Here is a 20,732-nt window from a genome sequence, read left to right as displayed (position 1 = left end):
CCCAGAAATCGGCTAAGGCCTTTTGCGTTCGAGGGTGCCGGGGCTTTTAGGATGGCTTGTACTTTATTTGGGTCCATGGCGATACCTTCTTGACTGACGATGTGTCCGAGTAGGTTGCCGCTTGTGACCAAGAACGCACACTTTGCCGGGTTTAAACTTAACCGAGCCTGGCGACATCGATCAAGACAGAGGCGTAACTGGGTCATGTGTTCCAATCGTTGTCCATATACGGCGAAGTCGTCAAGAAAGACTTGCATGAACGCCGGGATATACTCGTTAAAAATTTCGGTGATGATGCGTTGGAACGTGGCCGGTGTTGTTTTTAAACCGAACATCATGACTTCTGCCACGAAAACACCCCATTCCGTGACAAATGTTGTTTTCTCTTGATCATTCGGGTGCATTCTGATTTGGTTGTACCCACTAAACCCGTCTGGAAAGCTATAGCATTCGTGACTTGCCACCGTATCGAGAACACTATCCGTGAACGGGAGAGGGAATCCATCCATGATCGTTGCAACATTAAGCTTGCGGTAGTCCACACAGACTCAAATTTTCCCGTTTTTCTTGGGGACAACTACGATTGGGTTTAACCATGTGGCGCGTTTTACCGGTCGTATGAACCCGACTCGGAGGAGCTTGTCTATTTCTTCCTTGACCTCAGCCGCATAATTGGGGTTCATCTGGTATCGTCTTTGCTGAACCGGCCGAGTGTCCGGGAGAAGGTGGATCTAGTGTTGGTAGTATTGTGGGTCCAAACCCTTCATATCCGTGTAAGACCATGCAAATACATCCTGGTAATCGGTGAGTAAGTGGATGAGGGCTGCTCGTTCGCCAGCTGGTAAGTTATTAGCCATTTGTAGGGTCCGAGGGGTCTCGTCCAAACCGAGGTTCAGTGTTTCGAGCGTTGATGCCTTCACGCGTTGGGAGATGGCGAGTTCACATTCAAAAGCGTCCCGAGCGTGTTGTAATTCGGCAATGGTGGTGGGATCGGGGTCATCCCTGGGAGGTGTATTCACCGCGACCTCCTCGTCTAGAGGTGTGCCGACGGCCGACATGGCGTCGATTTCGAAGAGAGCTATGATAGTGGGATGGTCTTCTAGGAAATCATCCACCTCGTCATCGGCTAATCCGTCGAGCATGTGCACCCCTTCTGCGTATAACAGCAAGGTGTTGTGGGGCGCGGTTACGCGTTCTTCGGTTATGATCCGGACCTTGGTCTTTCCTCGACGAAATGAGATCATGTTGCGCTGCCAATGTTGTTTGATATTGGCTGTGCGCAACCATGGTCTGCCCAGTAACATTGGGTAAGACCCTTGTGCTTCGAGTCGTAAGACAACGGCTGAGATACTGAACATGTGGCCTCCTCGAGTAAAGTCGAGGTGGCGGATTAATCCGATGGGGCGAACCGATCGTGTGTCGGCCATCCGAAGCCAAAAGGGGCAAGGTTCCCATTGATTCAGGCCGAGTTTACGACAGGTAGCCTCGCTGATGACATTCACGCTAGAGCTGCCGTTGATTATGCACCCGTGCAGGTCCTTCCCTTTAATCATAATTTTTATGGCTGGATTCTGCGCATCCATGAGAGGTGAACCCGTTCCTGGCTCGGTCAGGTGCATATGTGGGCGGTGAACTTGTTGTTGGCCGTGTGTGAAGCCAAGGTGTCCCGAAAATGCGGCATGAGTGGTAAGAGTTTATGCAGAGGTAAGCAGATCCTGGAACTGGTAAGGGTGTCCCACAGCTGGTCATCTTTTGCCGCCGTGGATGGAGCCGAGGACTGTGTTGCTCTAATGGTTGCATCTCCCATTTCCGTGTGCATCCGCACCACATTGTTTTTAATGGCCGTATCCATCCATTCTTTGGCTGCTTGCCGGACTTTGTCCTGAACTTGCCATGGGGTAGCCTGGGCTTTGCTACGTGTTGTGACGTTTTGTACGTCAGCCATAATACTATTCAAGGCAGGAGCCTTTCCGCGGTCTGTTGTTGGGCATTGCGTAGCGTACACTTCTTTACCGGTTCAGACTCTCTGTGGCGTGTCTCCGTCCAAGGGTACTGAAGGTGATCTGTTTATCACATATGTCGTCGTGGACAGTGCCTCAGCCCAAAACTTCTTGGGTAGTTTTGCATGCACTAGCATACTCCGGACCCTCTCCATTATGGTCCGGTTCATCCTCTCGGCCAGCCCGTTTAGTTCCGACGTCTTCGGCACGGTAAATTCGAGCCGGATTCCCTTCGAGCGACAGTACTCCTCGAACTGCCCCCGGTATTCACCTCCGTTATCTGCTTGAACCGCCTTCAGCTTCCGGACGGTTTCTCTTTCCACTCTCGCGTGGAGCTCTTTGAAGATGGATAGCACCTGATCCTTCGTCTTCAACGGTGTGGCCCACAGCTTCCGGCTGTGGTCATCTATGAACGTCACGAAGTACTGCGATCCGGCATGTGACTTCGTATCCACTTGATATACATCAGTATGCACCAACTCCAGTGGTGCATTACGTCTCATCGGTGGCCTTGGTCGGAAGGAGGTCCGGTTTTGCTTACCGGCTAGACAATCGGTGCACTTTTCCAAGTGCACGTTCTTCACTGGAATGAGGTTGTTGTCTGCAACCCTCTTCATCCCCTTCTCGCTCATGTAACATAGCCTTTTGTGCCACAGCTCACCGGTAGTGTCGGATGCCATGTTCACTTCCTCCGGACATAACCAGGCATTCATCAGGTACAAAGTGTTGACCTTCCGGGCCCGAGCCACAATCAGGCTCCCTTTGTTGAACTTCATGACACCGTTCCGGATGCTACCCGTGTAGCCTTCATCATCTAGCCGACTGCCTGATATCAGGTTCAGTTGAACCTCCGGAACGTGTCAGACATCCTTCAGCAACAACTTGTATCCGGTTGGTGTTGGCAGCCACACGTCTCCTATGCCAACAATTCGGCATGTACCTTCATTCCCCATCCGGACACGGCCGTGATCACCGACTGAGTAGGATGAAAAGCATTTCCGGTCCGGGGTAAGGTGGAACGACGCTCCGGAGTCTACCACCTAGGTCATCTCGTCGCCGGCAAGGTTTATCTCACTCTCCTCGGTGATGAGCATCAACTCTTCTTCACTTGCCGCGATTGTCGTCATTCCCTTCCGGTCCGGCCCCCTCTGGTCTTTACCGTTCTGGTCCGGGGTCCGCTTCGAATCGGTACCGTCGGTTTCCTTGTCTTTTCGGAAATGCCGACAATTCTTTTGGAAGTGTCCCAGCTTGCCGCAATAGAAGCAAGTAGGTCTCCCCCTTGACTTTGACCGTGTCCCCGACTTCTCCCGGTTCTGGGGACTACAGTTTCTTTGTCTTCCGCGTTCCGATTCGGTAAGGAGCGCTTTGGAGTCGGAGCTCGTATCCTTATCTTTTCGACGCGCCTCCTCATCTAGCAAGCTCGACTTCACTCTTGCTAGGGATAACCGTTTCCCTTCCGGCCCGGCGTTGCCCAAAGTGACAACCAACGTCTCCCAGCTATCCGGGAGGGAATCGAGCAGGAGTAGCGCTAGTACCTCATCGGTGAGAGGTACTTCCAATGATGTTGCCTGGTGTATCAGCCCCTGGAAGGCATTCATGTGCTCCGCCATGCTGGAGCCATCTTGGTACCGGAGTCTTACTAGCTTTCAGAATACCGAAACTTGGTTAACAACATTTTTGTTCTGAAACATAATGCCGATCTTCTCCCAGAGCTCATGAGCCTTGCTCTCTTCATTGAAGTTGTTGTATAGGTTCATGTCGATGAAACACAGTATGTACGCCGTTGTCTTCATGTGCATCACCTCCCATATCGTGGCGTCGATTTTGTCCGGTCTCTTGTCCCCGAACTGAACCGGCAACCAAATATCTTTAACCACGAGCATGTCCCTCATCTTCGACTTCCACACCGAATAGTTGGAGCTGGTGAGCTTGAACATGCCTCCCAACGAATCGTCCATTTTCTGTGTCGTTTTGCTCTGATACCACTTGACGGGAACTATACGTCCCCTATGCGCAACGCTCGGCCTCAACCGAGCTTAGAATCATACACAAAAAAAACAGGAATGAATGCACGACACAATGAAGAGAAGAGTACACAGGATGTTTACGTGGAAAACCCAAACTAGGGAAAAACCACGGCAGCCCATAGGCTGCAAACTATCACTATGTTACAATGTACAACAGTAAAGCACCGAGGCAACAACCTCGAGCTTTCTATCTTCGCCACAGGCGGCGGTTACAACAGAGGCAACGACCTCTTCCTCTCTCTCTCTCTCTCTCTCTCTCTGTACACAGTTACGCGCTCTGATCTCTCGCAAACAAGAATAACCACCACACTATAAAGGTTTTCCCTAAGTCATATTTATACTAATATGACTTTTCGGTTATTTACAAATATAGCCACGATGGACTCTCAGAAACATATTTACGAATATGTCTCTTCATCCGGTGAGCACTCCTCACTAGGTCTGCACCATCCAGCTCTCCGTAGCCGAGTACTCCTCATCCGGTTCTCACCGGGTCTGCACCATCCGGCTCTCCGTAGCCGGGTACTCCTCATCCGGTTCTCACTGGGTCTGCACCATCTGGCTCTCCGTAGCCGGGTACTCCTCATCCGGTTCTCACCGGGTCTGCACCATCCGGCTCTCCGTAGCCAGGTAAACGTCATCCGGTTTCGGCCTCGGCCGAGTTTGCTCATCAGCACTGTTCTTCTCGTTTCCCATTCGGAGGGACCTGTCTCCCAACACATTCATTACCCTATTGTCTATGAGAGCGAGCTTGAGAGAGTGAGACAGATATTGTGCTTAATCATCTACTAATCGTTAAGTGAGTGTGAGGCTTGGAGGTGTCCGACAACCATCTCCGCCCGATTCACCATCGAAAGGGTATACGCCGGTTCGAACTCTACGAACGACATCGAGGAGTTAACTCCATTGATACATAGATCCTACAAAATGAGGTATATAGTTTCTTCTTTCCTCTTTATCTTGCAGGTTGACAGGAAGGACATAAAAGAGACGAATGGGATTGGGACAATCCTGTGGAATGACAGGGGCGAGATGGTGGATGCGGAAAATGAAGCATCTTCTGATTTTGGATAAAGGGTACACGATTTTGGTGGTAAATCAACGAGAGTGAGATGGTTGATGTGGATTAATGAAGCACAATTCATGTTTTTGATAATAATGAATGTTGGTGGTGTGGGGGCTGAAGCATAGTCTCTTCAGAAGACTAGACTCATTTAGTTGTTTGTATGTACAGGATTTTGGTGGTAATCAGCGAGAAGTTTGACGTGGACTTGAAGAAGCAAAATGCATGTTTTTGATGAGAATGAGTGTTGGTGGTGTGGGGGCTGAAGCATAGTCTATTTAGAAGACTAGACTAAATTAGTTGTTTGTATGTAGAGGTTTTGGCAGTAATCGGTGGAAGTTTGATGTGGACTTGACGAAGCAAATGTATGTTTTTGGATAAGGATGAGTGATGAGGGTGTGGGGGGTGAAGCATACTCTCATGATGGGATGAGGAAACAAGACTCATTGTATTGTTGTATCTGTAGGATTTGGGTGGTATTTGGCGAGATGGATGATGTGGACTTAAGGAAGTAGAATTTATGTTTTCAATAAGGATGAGTGATGATGGTGTGGATGTCGAAGCATATTCTCATGAGGAGATGAGAACTTTACACGCATTTTATTGTTTATGTGCAGGAATTTGGTGGTATTCAGAGCATTTTTTATGTTTTTGATAAGGACGATTGATGATGGTGTGGGGGCTGAAGAATAAGCTCATGAGGAGAGGAGGGAACTTGACTTAATTTGTTGTTGTATGTACAAGAATTTGGTGTAATTCGGCAACATGGTTGATGTGGAAAGAGGAAGCATAGTTGTTGACTTTACACTCACGAATGTCAATCGTGGTTCTCTTGAAAAACCAAACAAAGTAGTTGATCTTCTTCAAATCCGAGATGTACAGGTTGAAGAAGTATTGAATGGCTCATAACTATGATCTCAGAGGGCTTCTTTCTGAATAGAGCTACTTTTGTTGTTGTCTATGGATATGGATACCTTGCAATGTGTCTAGGGAATAGATTGTAGTTATTGGATTGTTTTCTTTATGTTGGAGTACATAGATTTGTTTCCCAAGCCATTATCTTACACAAGACGAGATTGGGAAAAAATACTTTGTATATTGAACTGTTATGAGCTTTCGATATCACTAATGGAAGGATATTTTGTTTTGGGTTTTTTTTCTTTAAAGTTTAATGGTTTAACAATTTGAAAATCGCTAAACCGTTTGGTTTGAGCTTATTTTTTTGTAGCAGTTCGGTTTCAATGGGTTTGTGGTTCGATTCGGTTCGTTTTAAGTTTCAATTGTTTTAAATGGTTCAATGTTAGACGGTTTGAGTTTGACACTCTCGAACCAAACCAAGCTGAACCGTTGTCAATAGTTAAGCTAAACCAAGGCCTATATCTGCACATAACACACATATACATACATTCAGGAACATACCACACACAAACAGGAATGTATTCAAATACATATAGGCACACATATACATAAATACACATACACACGTAAATGCAAAGATAGGCACACTTATAAACTTATACATAGTACATACATACCCGCATTACCCCACTATATTGCACACACACCATGCACATTCCCACGAGTGTGTTCACATGATCACATACAAACAAACACACACAAAAGCATATCAAGAACATTTCCACATTTACACGCACACATGCAATTCTATATAAACATATACGAACACACATGTTTGCATGTACACTAACATACAATCGCAAAGTGCACACCTACAAAATCATATTCACGTTGTCATAAAGATTGCGGTATTGTGTCGCAACCTAAGGCTTCATGACATCGTTTATCACAATAATGCATGAATATTTGAACCTAAATTACACATTCCACCAATTCAATTTCATGTACATAAATGCATAAATGCTGACACAACACTTACACTCTCACATTTTGACACATAGAATAATTGAGTACAAGCATATTTTCCCACACACGGTGTGTGTTTATATGGGCAACTACCTGAATAGAGTTAAGAAGCTCAACTTAATGAAGACCAAAGAAGTGTGATCTCAACCGATAAATCTCGCAACTCTTCATCGATGGACCATCTTCCTTGGTTGAAGTTCCCAATGGTAACACTCAAGACTTCACACAAGCACATATGCTTGCAACAATGTCTAGCATATTCCTTTCAACGATTTAATGTTAAGGAAATTGTCAATCATCGCAACATTTGGCTTTGCTTTGGAAAATGGTGGATGCTCACAAATGATCCATTGAATTCTTCATAAGTTGTGAAGCCTACAAATACCTAGTGAGACAAAATATTGTTTTCCCAAACCCTAATTATTTATCATTTTTTGGTTAGTTTTTATTAAATTTGTATAATTTATAATTAATTATTGTTGATTTTTTCTTGATTATTCCATTGATTCTTTATGTTAAGCTAGGTCGTTGATGTTAGGGATGTTTGACAACATTCTACAAGCAAGATGAGTGGTAATAGAAAAGACAAAAGACGACCCGCTTTATACACAACAAAGTATGCAAAATGTAGGCCAAGAATGTGTGGCTCCTTGCAGCTCTCTATGCTAACAAGCCTCTAACAAACTTTGTTTATGAATATAAGTCATCTAGTGATCACTCATTCAACATTAAACTAACCATACAATATTCTGAACAATACAAACCACTAGATTTTAATGTCTGGCATCATGTTTGTATTGGTAGTTGATGAACTCCCTATATTTTAGGGAAAGGTCAACAATTTGTTAAACAAATTGCCAAAAAACTTTAGCAAACTTTAAAGAGAGGCCCCAATAAATCATAAGGATGAATTAGATAGTAGAGACAATTAAGGAAAAGTTCCATGGACATAAAACATATGTCTCAAGAATGAGATAGGAAAATTCCCAGAGATGATTAAGGAAATATTCTAGAGATGATTATGGTAAAGCTCTAGAGATGAAAAGGAAAAGTGTTGTTCATGATTAAGGAGAAGTTCTAGAAACAGGAAAACTCTTCGAGATGATTATGGTAAAGCTCTAGAGATGAAAAAGAAAATCTTTGTTCATGATTAAGGAAAAGTTCTAAGAACAGAAAGCAAAAGTTCTAATGATGATTTACACAAATTCCTAAAGAAGAATTAGGAGAAGTCATAAAGATGATTAAGAAAAAGTAGCATTGTGAGGAGTGGTGGTGTGTGGGTTTGGAAAAGGACACACCTATAAATAGGATGGTGGTCGATAATGAGTGGTGTGGTATGTCAATGAAACCTTCCCCTACCCTTGCCACAATAAACCCACTTATTGGAGGATGTTATGTATCGCAAAGAACTTCATTGACAAATATATCAATATTCATGATCATGATATCCAAGTGATAGTTTGTCTCCTTACACTACTAAGACTTCTCCTGATCCCACATCCATTTGAGCATCCATGCTTCCACCAAAGTGACCATCCTATTTGGGGCCTTGCTTTCAACCTCGATAAAGACCCTACTACGTGCCCAATGATGAGTGTCTAGATGCGACCATCCCACTCTCGTCCTACCAATGAGACTTCAAAAAGATGGTCAATATCCCGCTCTATTCCAGATATGGAAGCACTTCATTCTCCATATATCCCCCCCCCCCCTGCTTGTATCAACCCTATCTCAATCCCAACTACCTCCCTCGTCATTACTTGTTCCCTCTCCAAGCAATCTTCCATCTTTTCAACCCAAATTTCTTTTTACCAACCATGCCTTCTAGTTCACATGTTGAAAGGGTAACCCCTACATAGATAATGAGATCCTTGGTGAGGCTAAGTGATTGCACAAAGGCTTCATTGCTTCAAGGCATGTTTGCACTAAGTGCATGTCTTTCTTCTCATGGTTTGAAGGAATGTAAGGTGAGAGGTGAATGTCAGTCATTGAGGGTGGTTGTTGCTTTACCGACAAAAGTGTCCTCCCTCTATGGTAGAACTCGGTTGAATATGGCCAAATTGGTAATAATAGTTATTATCCCATCATTAAGGTAAAACCAAAGTGAAGTTACCTACCTGATCTGAACCTTGCCTGATGACCACCTTGTTGCATGCCAACAATACAGACTAGAAAATGCAGAAATACAATTGGGAGAGCAGTTATTGTAATCTCATTATTTTGAGATCAATTTGGTAGAAGTGGTTGCGCAATACTCTAGGGCCTCAACTAACGGTCACAACAATAAATTGTCCACAATCGCTAGTATCACAAATACCAATACTTCCAGCAAGAAGTCAAGCTCTTCCTATCATTTGGAGAAAGGAGATCTGCCCAACAATAAATTGTCTACAATAGCTAGTATCACCAATACCAATACTTCAAACAAGAAGTCAGCTCTTCCTATCATTTGGAGAAAGGTGATTTGCCCAACAATAATAAATTGCCCACAATACCTAGTATCACAAATACCAATACTTCCCGCAAGAAGTCGGCTCTTCCTATCATTTGGAGAAAGGAGATCTGCCCAACATCATTGGCACGACTCACCAAGTCACAAGACACTTTGGATATGCAGATGCACAATCAGGGTAGGAAGAAAAAATGGAGGAGGTGAAATTGTCTGCAAAAACCTGAAAAAATGGAGGTGAATTTGGGCACAAAAACAGGATAGACACAGAATTTTCAATCGTATCTGGATGGACGTAAAGAATTTTCAATTCAAGCGTATAGTGAAGGTTTGATATGCCTATCATTAACTTCTTTACAGAAATTGTTTGCAAAAACTGAACACTGGATTTGCAAATTTTGCTTATTCATTAAGCAGCAATGAAGATGACTGAATATAAACCATGTACCTCTAAATAATTATCCCAACTGTTGGCACCCTAAACCCTAAACTTCTTTACAAAAATTGTTTGCAAAAACCAAACACTGGATTTTCCTTATTCACTAAGCAGCAATGAAGATGACTGAATATAAACAATGGAACTCTAAATAATTATACCAGCTGTTGGCAATGTGTGGTAATGGTCGAGCTGTGTTGTACGGCAACATGCATTAAATGACAATCTAATTTTCTACCCATGCAAAAGGTACACAAAGATTTACCATGATCACTTTCAACGATGCAGTGATTCATAAATTGGCATGTTATTGAGATATGTGATTTTAACTTACTGTGATCACTTGCAAAGATGCAACAGGAATTAAGTGATTCACAATGCCCTATTACCAGGATCAAATCCGTTTAACAGTTAGAACAATACGTAATGACCAGTGGATACAGATGCGGGTTAAATTAGAGATGAGGGTCTGAAAATATTGACCAGAACAATAACACAAAAAGACAGGTGGGCTAGAGAAATATGAAACTAAATTAAAAAAAACAAGGTTTAACAACTTCCAAGTCCAATTCCTTTCATGTAAGATTACTACAAAGCCAAAGCCAGACTGAACTAGACAATCAACACCACAACTGACAAAATACCACAAAGCTTTTTAGGAAGGAAAACCAGCAAACACAAGAACTGCAGCATGTATAGAAAGACAATTTTTCTAAAATTTACCACCTCCACGGAGGCGGAGGACGAGGTGGAGGGTAGACTCTTTCTGGATGTTATAATCAGCCAAGGTGCGTCCGTCCTCAAGTTGCTTGCCAGCAAAAATGAGACGCTGCTGGTCAGGAGGGATCCCTTCCTTATCCTGGATCTTAGCCTTCACATTATCGATGGTATCAGAGCTTTCAACTTCAAGGGTTATTGTCTTGCCAGTTAAAGTTTTGACAAAAATCTGCATCCCTCCCCGCAGGCGGAGAACAAGATGGAGTGTGGACTCCTTCTGAATGTTGTAGTCGGCCAAGGTTCGGCCATCCTCAAGTTGCTTGCCGGCAAAGATGAGGCGCTGTTGATCAGGGGGGATTCCTTCTTTGTCCTGGATCTTGGCCTTGACATTATCAATGGTATCAGAGCTCTCAACCTCCAGAGTAATGGTCTTACCAGTCAAGGTCTTGACGAATATCTGCATCCCTCCACGCAGGCGGAGGACCAGATGCAGAGTAGACTCCTTCTGGATGTTGTAGTCAGCCAAGGTGCGGCCATCCTCAAGTTGCTTGCCAGCAAAGATAAGGCGCTGCTGGTCAGGAGGGATGCCTTCCTTGTCTTGAATCTTGGCCTTCACGTTATCAATAGTGTCCGAGCTTTCCACTTCCAAGGTTATGGTCTTACCAGTTAGAGTTTTCACAAAGATCTGCATTCCACCACGCAGGCGCAGAACAAGATGGAGTGTCGACTCTTTCTGGATGTTGTAGTCTGCCAAGGTGCGGCCGTCCTCAAGCTGCTTACCAGCAAAGATGAGACGTTGCTGGTCGGGAGGGATGCCTTCCTTATCTTGAATCTTGGCCTTCACATTATCAATGGTGTCGGAACTCTCGACCTCGAGGGTGATGGTCTTACCAGTTAGGGTTTTGACGAAGATCTGCATCCCACCACGCAGACGGAGAACCAGATGGAGCGTGGACTCCTTCTGAATATTGTAGTCGGCCAAGGTGCGGCCGTCCTCCAGTTGCTTACCGGCAAAGATGAGACGCTGCTGGTCGGGAGGGATGCCTTCCTTGTCTTGGATCTTGGCCTTCACATTATCAATGGTGTCAGAGCTCTCGACCTCAAGGGTGATGGTCTTACCAGTTAGGGTTTTGACGAAGATCTGCATCCCACCACGCAGACGGAGAACCAGATGGAGCGTGGACTCCTTCTGAATATTGTAGTCGGCCAAGGTGCGGCCGTCTTCCAGTTGCTTACCGGCGAAGATGAGCCTCTGCTGGTCGGGAGGGATGCCTTCCTTGTCTTGTATCTTGGCCTTCACGTTGTCGATGGTGTCAGAGCTCTCCACCTCAAGAGTGATGGTCTTGCCAGTCAGGGTCTTCACGAAGATCTGCATGTTCGAACGTTGGCGATGAAGGACACAGCAAGGTAATAATTTCTAGGGCTCTAAGAAAGGCGAGTCGTCACGAACAGACTCAGAATTAATCAGTCAAGACAAAAACAGAGAAGGAGAAATACAGAGAAGAAAGAAAGAAGTGGATGAAGCGGTGCATCTCCTGCGTCTGTTATTTATAGCCAAGACGCGGACGCAGAGAGAGAGAGAGACGTTTCCGTTGGAGGTTTGGCCACCTGTACGAACGGCCACGTGGCTCTCCCCTATTCGTTCCCCCGATTACAAGAAGATAAGGATGAGTTCCTGTATATTTATAATTTTTGCTCTCCTCTTACGCTTTTCTTTATTTCCATAAAAATATGTGACCTTGCAAAGCTGAGTGGCTCCCTCATGTTGTTGTTTGCACAGGACCTCCCAAGAGGCGGTATCTTAAAGAAACAACGACCTCTGAAAACCATCTCTCTCTCTCTCTCTCTCTCCCTCTCCAATAAGACCCCGTTGACTTGACAACCACAGGTCAAGCATTTCGAAAGGATGACGGCTTCCCACATTGAACTCTCTTAAGAGACGGAGGAGAGTTGGCTAAATGATATTTGCTCCAAAATGTTCGTACAAGATATTCATAAGTTTGTTTTAATGTTGTGACCACGGCACTGAATATATCTCATAAGGAATAGATGACTTGAATATTCATTTTGTTGGATCATGACAATCATATATTCAGCTACCATCATGGAAGATAGCATGTCCATTAGTTGTTTACATGTTCACATTAGCAAGAAGTTAGTTTCATGGAGATCTTGATTCTTGAACACATGAGCGTGTGGCCCTTTCCACAATATTGGCAAAAATGCATCATTGCATCTTAGGTATACAAAGAAGTGATATGGGTTGCTTGCCTAGTGGGAGGTTTTGGTATTCATGGCGAGGCTCAAACATTGAGGTGTGCAATCATTTCAAACGATGTGTAATGATAACCCTAAAGATCTTCTTATGAAATGTCTAGCACTAGAGAGGTGTGTACACCTCAAAAAACTCTTAAGCATAGGATAATGATCACTTTGTACCCTTGTGGACATTTGCACTTTCCAATGGTAGTGTATTGTACTCCATTGTAGAAAATTATGCCTTTAAGTGGGACTGTTGAGAGTCAAACCCAACTTCCCAATGGAATGGCTTTCACACTAACAATGGACACTCTAAGTTTAGGCTAGTTTTGTAAAAAGTAGAAAGGGCAGTTTCCAAAGTTAATTGGTATTTAAACCAACTCTTTTGTAACCAAGTTACTATTGGATGTATTTTGCATTTTGCTAATACAACTTCTTGTTCTTTGTCTCTCTAAGTTGGGCCAAATTTGGCCTTAGAAGATGTTAATATATCTCTCTTTCTTCTTTCTCTCTGACACACACACACACAGAGTTCCTTCTGCTGCACAAGATCACCTACACTTTCCATTTCTTTACATGGTATTAGAATGTGTAGTAGTCTGATTCGCTCAACTGTGTTGTGTTGCTCATCGACAATCAAACACAATTGGCCCAATGATAGAAGAAAAACCACACAATGAACACTCAAATGGGAAGCGCTCTTCCCACTGAGAAACTCGACAGATCAAACTTTGCATCTTGGGAATACAAGATGCACCAATACCTTGTGGGTCAAGGCTATTGGAGGTATGTTGAAGGAGCTCAAGAAAATCAACCCAACCTAGCACATGCCGAATACCTAGCTTGGGAGCAAGTGGGGAGTTGCGTGTTGTACAGCTTAGTATCATGCGTGCATGATCACATGCTTGGCTACATTTGAGAGGCAAAAACGCCGAAAGAAGCTTGGGGCAACCTTAAGAAGAACTTTACAGCCAACACAGCTGCACGCAAGCTTCAACTCCGACAGGAGTTGAACACTATTTAGCAAAGGGATATGTCGGTCACCAGCTACACCTTGAAGATCAAGGAGTTGTGCGATGCCCTTGGATCAATCAACGTCAGCATTGACGACAACGGAATGGTCTAGATATGCCTTGGTGTCTTAGCACCACAATTCAATACAATTAGATCGCCCATCCTTGCAAGGAAGAATCCTCCTTCCTTTCTCGACCTTCAGCCAATACTGTTGGTCGAAGAAAATCACGTCCGATCAAGGGGCAATGTACCAAACAGTCGGATGCTCTACTTCCAATAGGGTGGAAGCACGTTACCTGTTGGGATTTCGGTCCCTCCGGATGGGATGTTCGGAGATGAATGACGGCAAGCCCGGAGGCTGTTACGGAACCATATGATGAAGAGTACCCGGCATGAAGCCGGATGCTGAGTACCCGGCTGCGGATCCGGATGATGAAGACCCCGGTTACGGAGCCGGATGATGAAGACCCCGGTTACGGAGCCGGATGCTGAAGACCCCGGTTACGGAGCCGGATGCTGAAGACCCCGGTTACGGAGCCGGATGACGTATGTACTCGGAGAGAGATCCGGATGCGGAGACATATTTGTGAATATGTTTGCCAAGGGCCCTTGAGGCTATACTTGTAAATAGCCCGAAAGTCATATATGTATAAATATGACTTGGGGCAAACAGTTTTTTGTTGTTGCTTAATTTTTTATGCGAAGTGAGAGCAGCCGAGAGAGAGAGAGAGAGAGAGAGAGACGAAGAGGTCGTTGCCTCTGTGTATTGCCGCCGCCTGTGGCGAAGACAGTGAGCTCAAGGTTGTTGCCTTGTAGCTTCACCAGTGTACATCCCTGTTCATAGTGATAGTTGGAGTTTGAGGACTCCCGTGGTTTTTTCCCATTTAGGGTTTTTCACGCAAAACATCCAGTGTACCTTTCTCTCTATTGTTTTGTGCATTTTGTATTTCCTGTTTTCTGTGAGTTGATCCCATTCCTCGGTTGTGGCCGAGCATTGTTTGCAACAAAGTGGTATCAGAGCGACGGTAACACAGAAAATGGAAGGCGGCAGCAGCGGGCAGCCGGGGATGATGGTGCTGAACGCGCAGAACTACGCCGACTGGAAGATAAAGATGGAGGATCTGCTCATTGTTCGGGACCTGTATGAACCGATCGACAGGTCGGAAATACCCAAGGGGGTACTTGAGACGGAGTGGAGGCTTCTGAACCGGAAAGCCGTTGCAACCATTCGGCAATACGTCGACGTGAGCGTTCTACAACACGTGGCGAACGACACCAACGCATATGAGATGTGGAGGAAGCTGTCGGGCCTCTACGAGAGGAAGAATGCGTTGAACCGGACCTCCCTGATGAGAAAGATAGTGAACCTCAAGTACCGGGACGGCGAGAGTATGGTGGAACACGTGAGCACGTTCATGGGATTCGTGAACCAGCTTGCGGCGATCAAGTTCCCGTTGGAGGATGCAATGCAAGCCATCATTCTGATGTGTACATTGCCGGAAAGCTGGGAGAACTTGGTGGTGACTCTCAGCACCTCCTGCACCGAAGATAACTTGTCTCTACAAACGGTAAAGACAAGCATTTTGAACGAAGAAGCGCGTCGGAGAGATAAAGAACCGGCCTCCGACTCGAAGGCGCTGCTTACCGAATCGGAATGGGGAAGACATCGGAACCGGAGTCCGCAAAGACGGGAGAAGTCGGGGACCCGGTCGCAGTCAAGAGGAAGGCCCACATGCTTCCACTGTGGGAAGACGGGGCACTTCCGGAAGAATTGTCGGCATTACCGAAAAGACAACGGAGCCGACGACACCGATTCGAAGAAGTCACCGGAGAGAAACGGTGCATACCGGGGAGCCACGGACCGGAGAGGTCCGGATCGGCGAGGGCAGGACCGGAAAGGAACGACGGCACTCGCGGCAAGTGAAGAAGAAATCATGCTCATTACCGAAGAGAGGGAGCTGAACCTTGCCGGCGTAGAGATGACCTGGGTGGTCGATTCCGGAGCGTCGATCCACCTGACCCCGGAGAAGAAATACTTCTCATCCTACACAGCCGGTGAGCACGGCTGTGTCCGGATGGGAAATGAAGGTACATGCCGGATTGCCGGCATAGGAGACGTGTGGTTAACAACCCCGACCGGATGCAAAATGCTGCTGAAGGATGTCAGACACGTTCCGGAGGTTCGATTGAACCTGATTTCGGCCGGGAGGCTAGACGATGAAGGCTACACAGGTAGCATCCGGAACGGCGTAATGAAGTTTAGCAAGGGGAGCCTGATAGTGGCCCGGGCCCGGAAGGTCAACACACTATACCTGATGAATGCCCGGTTATGTCCGGAAGAGCTGAATGTGGCAGCCGACACTGCCGGTGAGCTGTGGCACAAAAGACTGTGCCACATGAGTGAGAAGGGGATGAAGAGGCTTGCAGAAGACAACCTTATTCCAGTGAAGCATGTGCACCTGGAGAAGTGCACCGACTGCCTGGCTGGTAAGCAAAACCGGACCTCCTTCCACTCAAGGCCACCGACGAGACGTAGCGCACCATTGGAGCTGGTGCACACTGATGTGTGTCAGGTAGAAACGAAGTCACATGGCGGAGCCCAGTACTTCGTGACATTCATTGATGATCACAGCCGGAAGCTGTGGACGGCACCGTTGAAGACAAAGGACCAAGTGTTGTCCGTCTTCAAAGAACTCCACGCGAGAGTGGAAAGAGAATCCGGCAAGAAGCTGAAAGCGATACGAGCGGATAACGGAGGGGAATACCGGGGGCAGTTCCAGGAGTACTGTCGCTCGAAGGGAATCCGGCTCGAGTTTACTGTGCCGAAGACGCCGGAACTGAACGGGCTGGCCGAGAGGATGAACCGGACCATAATGGAGAGGGTCCGGAGTATGCTGGCGCATGCGAAATTACCCAAGGGGTTTTGGGCTGAGGCGATGTCGACGGCGACATATGTGATAAACAGATCACCCTCAGTACCTTTGGACGGAGACACGCCGCAGAGAGTGTGGACCGGTAGGGAAGTATCCTACCGGCATCTGAAGGTGTTCGGGTGTCTTGCATACGTGCATGTGGCAAAGGACCGGAGAGGAAAGCTAGATCCAAAGACCCGGCCATGCATATTCCTCGGTTACGGCGACGACGAGTTCGGCTACCGAGTATGGGACCCGGTTGACAAGAAGATATTCCGGAGTCGTGATATCATCTTCATGGAGAACAAGACACTCGCCGACTGGGAGTCGGAGAAGAAGATGAAGAGCTCCAAGTCGACTGGTGAGGATCAACTCTACGAGGAGCAGTCCCGACCGGCAAGGGACCGGTTAGCACTCGAGGATCCGGCCGAAGACGGTGAAGAAACAGAACCGGCCGAAGAAGATGAAAATGATACCGGAACCGGCCCCGATCCCGAAATGGATTCGGATGAAGAAGAAGAATCGGAAGAACCGGTTACCGAAGCTCCGGAACGGAGATATCCTCTAAGAGAGAGAAGGGCCCCCCGGAGATTTCCGGAACCAGAGCACGTGCTGCTAACCGACGAGGGGGAGCCGGAGAGCTTTGAAGAAGCAAAGCATGACACCCAGAGCAGCAGGTGGTTGAGTGCCATGCAGGACGAGATGGATTCCCTGCATGAGAACCACACATATGAACTGGTGGAGTTGCCGAAAGGAAAACGGGCACTCCGTAACAAGTGGGTGTTCAAGCTGAAACCGGGAGATGCCGGAAACCCCCCGAGATACAAAGCCAGGATCGTGGTGAAGGGGTTTCAGCAGAAGAAGGGCGTCGACTTCGACGAGATATTTGCCCCGGTAGTGAAGATGACCTCCATCCGGACGGTGCTGAGCATAGCGGCAAGCACGGACCTCGAGGTAGAACAGATGGACGTGAAGACGGCATTCCTTCACGGTGACCTCGAAGAAGAGATCTACATGCAGCAACCGGAAGGATTCGAGAAGAAAGGGAAGGAGCACCTGGTATGCCGGTTGAAGAAGAGCCTTTACGGACTGAAGCAGGCTCCCCGGCAATGGTACCGGAAGTTCGACTCCTTCATGACCGACGAAGGGTACCTCAAAACGCAGTCCGACCACTGCGTGTTTGTGAAGAAATTCGAAGGAGGAGACTCTCTAATACTCCTCCTGTACGTGGACGACATGTTGATCGTCGGACGGGACCAGGTCAAGATACGGATGCTGAAGAAGGCTCTTCACCGAACCTTCTCAATGAAGGACCTGGGTCCGGCGAGGCAAATACTAGGGATGCACATCATCCGGGACCGGAAGAAGAAGCAGTTGTGGCTGTCACAGGAGAAGTACGTGACGAAGGTGCTTCACCGGTTCAACATGTCGGAAGCGAGACCGGTCGGGTCGACCCTCCCGACAAACTGCAAGCTGTCCAGCAAGCAAAGTCCCAAGACAAAGGCTGAAAAGGAGGATATGATGAAAGTGCCGTATGCCTCAGCCGTCGGGAGCTTGATGTACGCCATGGTGTGTACGAGACCGGACATCGGATATGCAGTCGGAGCGGTGAGCCGGTACATGAGCAATCCCGGCAAAGAGCATTGGAACGCGGCCAAGTGGATACTCCGATACCTGAAGGGCACGGCAAACGTGTGCCTCCGATTCGGCTCCGGAAAGCCCGAACTCGACGGCTTTACCGATTCGGATATGTCGGCTGATGCAGATACCAGCCGGTCCACATCAGGGTATGTGATGACGTATGCAGGGGGAGCTGTTTCATGGCAGTCGAGGCTGCAGAAGACGGTTGCGCTGTCAACCACGGAGGCGGAGTACATGGCGGCTGTTGAAGCCGGCAAGGAAATGATATGGATGAAGGACTTCATTAGAGAGCTCGGTATCCGGCAGGAGGAGTATCGACTCTACTGCGATAGTCAGAGTGCCATCCACCTTGCAAAGAACGCGGCCTACCATTCCCGGACGAAACACATCCAGCGTAGATACCACTGGATCCGGGAAAGGATAGAAGACAAGGAGTTCGTGCTGACGAAGATCCACACGGACGACAACGGGTCGGATATGCTGACCAAGGTGCTCACAACTGACAAGCTGGAAGGATGCCGGAAGAGGATCGGGTTGGAGAGACATCCCATGCCGAAGTGAAGGGGGAGTTTGTTGGGATTTCGGTCCCTCCGGATGGGATGTTCGGAGATGAATGACGGCAAGCCCGGAGGCTGTTACGGAACCATATGATGAAGAGTACCCGACATGAAGCCGGATGCTGAGTACCCGGCTGCGGATCCGGATGATGAAGACCCCGGTTACGGAGCCGGATGATGAAGACCCCGGTTACGGAGCCGGATGCTGAAGACCCCGGTTACGGAGCCGGATGACGTATGTACTCGGAGAGAGATCCGGATGCGGAGACATATTTGTGAATATGTTTGCCAAGGGCCCTTGAGGCTATACTTGTAAATAGCCCGAAAGTCATATATGTATAAATATGACTTGGGGCAAACAGTTTTTTGTTGTTGCTTAATTTTTTATGCGAAGTGAGAGCAGCCGAGAGAGAGAGAGAGAGAGAGAGAGACGAAGAGGTCGTTGCCTCTGTGTATTGCCGCCGCCTGTGGCGAAGACAGTGAGCTCAAGGTTGTTGCCTTGTAGCTTCACCAGTGTACATCCCTGTTCATAGTGATAGTTGGAGTTTGAGGACTCCCGTGGTTTTTTCCCATTTAGGGTTTTTCACGCAAAACATCCAGTGTACCTTTCTCTCTATTGTTTTGTGCATTTTGTATTTCCTGTTTTCTGTGAGTTGATCCCATTCCTCGGTTGTGGCCGAGCATTGTTTGCAACATTACCGTGTACCAGAAAAGTACAGTTTTTGGCCACAAAAAATGCCATTCCTTTCGATACTGTTAGTACTAAATAATTGAGAAAAAAAATCAGAGAAAAGAAAAATCGATTTTGGGGAGTGGAGTAAGCGTAGTACAAGTGACATTTAAGACAAGGAGTGGGGGGGAACACATGAGGAGATGTTCTTTCCATTTTGGGGGCTATTTTCCCCTCACGTCGTTTTTTGGCGCTTCCCCTCAAACCAACTCCTCTTCCTCTATCCCTTTGAGCTCTTCATCTTAGACATCCATGTCAGGTTTCTGGTCTTCCTCCAATCTCACAGGTTTGTTAGGGTTTAGGGAGCATATCTCAGATATTTGGGTGCTTTGTTGAGCGGCAAGCTCAACTGGAGCCGGATCGGCTGAATAAGCCCGAGCCGGCAAGCGAGACGGATCGGTAAGCCGTGAGCAACCAAGCCGGCAAGCAACAGAGCTGGTGAGCTAAGGAGCCGGTTAGCCGGATCCAATCGGTAACTGGAAGCCTAGTATTAGTATAGACTACTAGGCAAATTATAGTCTCGTAGTAAGTGTCAGAAGCTCGTGTGAGCATTGAAGTACGCGGTACTTCTGTCAGTCCCATGAGGACTTGTGTAAATAGTGCTACTGAGCACAGTTGTAAGATATAGAGTGATTATATCGTTTTGAATATAGCTTTTACGTTCTGCTCTCTCTGTCTCTCCGGTGTGCTCTGTGTATTCCCTACTTTCTCTGTTTTCTAGCGCTTCCGCAAGTAATCGTTTACATGGTATCAGAGCGCGAGGGTTGAGAACCTCCTCTGCAACCAACAAACGCTTGAAAGCAAACCCTAACAAGTCGTAAAACAGCAGACGGAGAAGTGATGGATAGAGGGATGGCTAGCTCGCTCCCTGTGGAGAAACTCGACAGATCCAACTATGCATCTTGGTCGTATAAGATGCACCAGTACCTGCTTGGGCATGGTTATTGGAGTTTCGTCGAAGGAGCCAACAAAACAGCACCTGATGCGGCGCATAAGGACTTCCCAGTGATGTACTACTTCGCGTCCAGTGTCGGAGACCAGCT

The 20,732-nt window shown here is 46.9% G+C and overlaps 1 protein-coding gene across 1 annotated transcript; it reads right to left on the bottom strand.

The window, feature by feature from the left end:
* Positions 1-10,490: 10,490 nt before the first annotated feature.
* On the bottom strand, positions 10,491-11,983 carry LOC147869060 (polyubiquitin). Its single transcript, XM_087326213.1, has one exon. The coding sequence runs from the start codon at positions 11,949-11,951 to the stop codon at positions 10,572-10,574; it is 1,380 nt and encodes a 459-aa protein (XP_087182339.1). The 5' UTR covers positions 11,952-11,983; the 3' UTR covers positions 10,491-10,571.
* Positions 11,984-20,732: the final 8,749 nt, after the last annotated feature.

This window comes from Azolla caroliniana, unplaced genomic scaffold, assembly GCF_043228905.1.
Source record: "Azolla caroliniana isolate FFs.n. ecotype wild unplaced genomic scaffold, voAzoCaro1.0.p SCAF_1, whole genome shotgun sequence".
Classification (NCBI taxonomy): Eukaryota; Viridiplantae; Streptophyta; class Polypodiopsida; order Salviniales; family Salviniaceae; genus Azolla; species Azolla caroliniana.
This window is presented reverse-complemented; position numbering and strand designations above follow the sequence as displayed.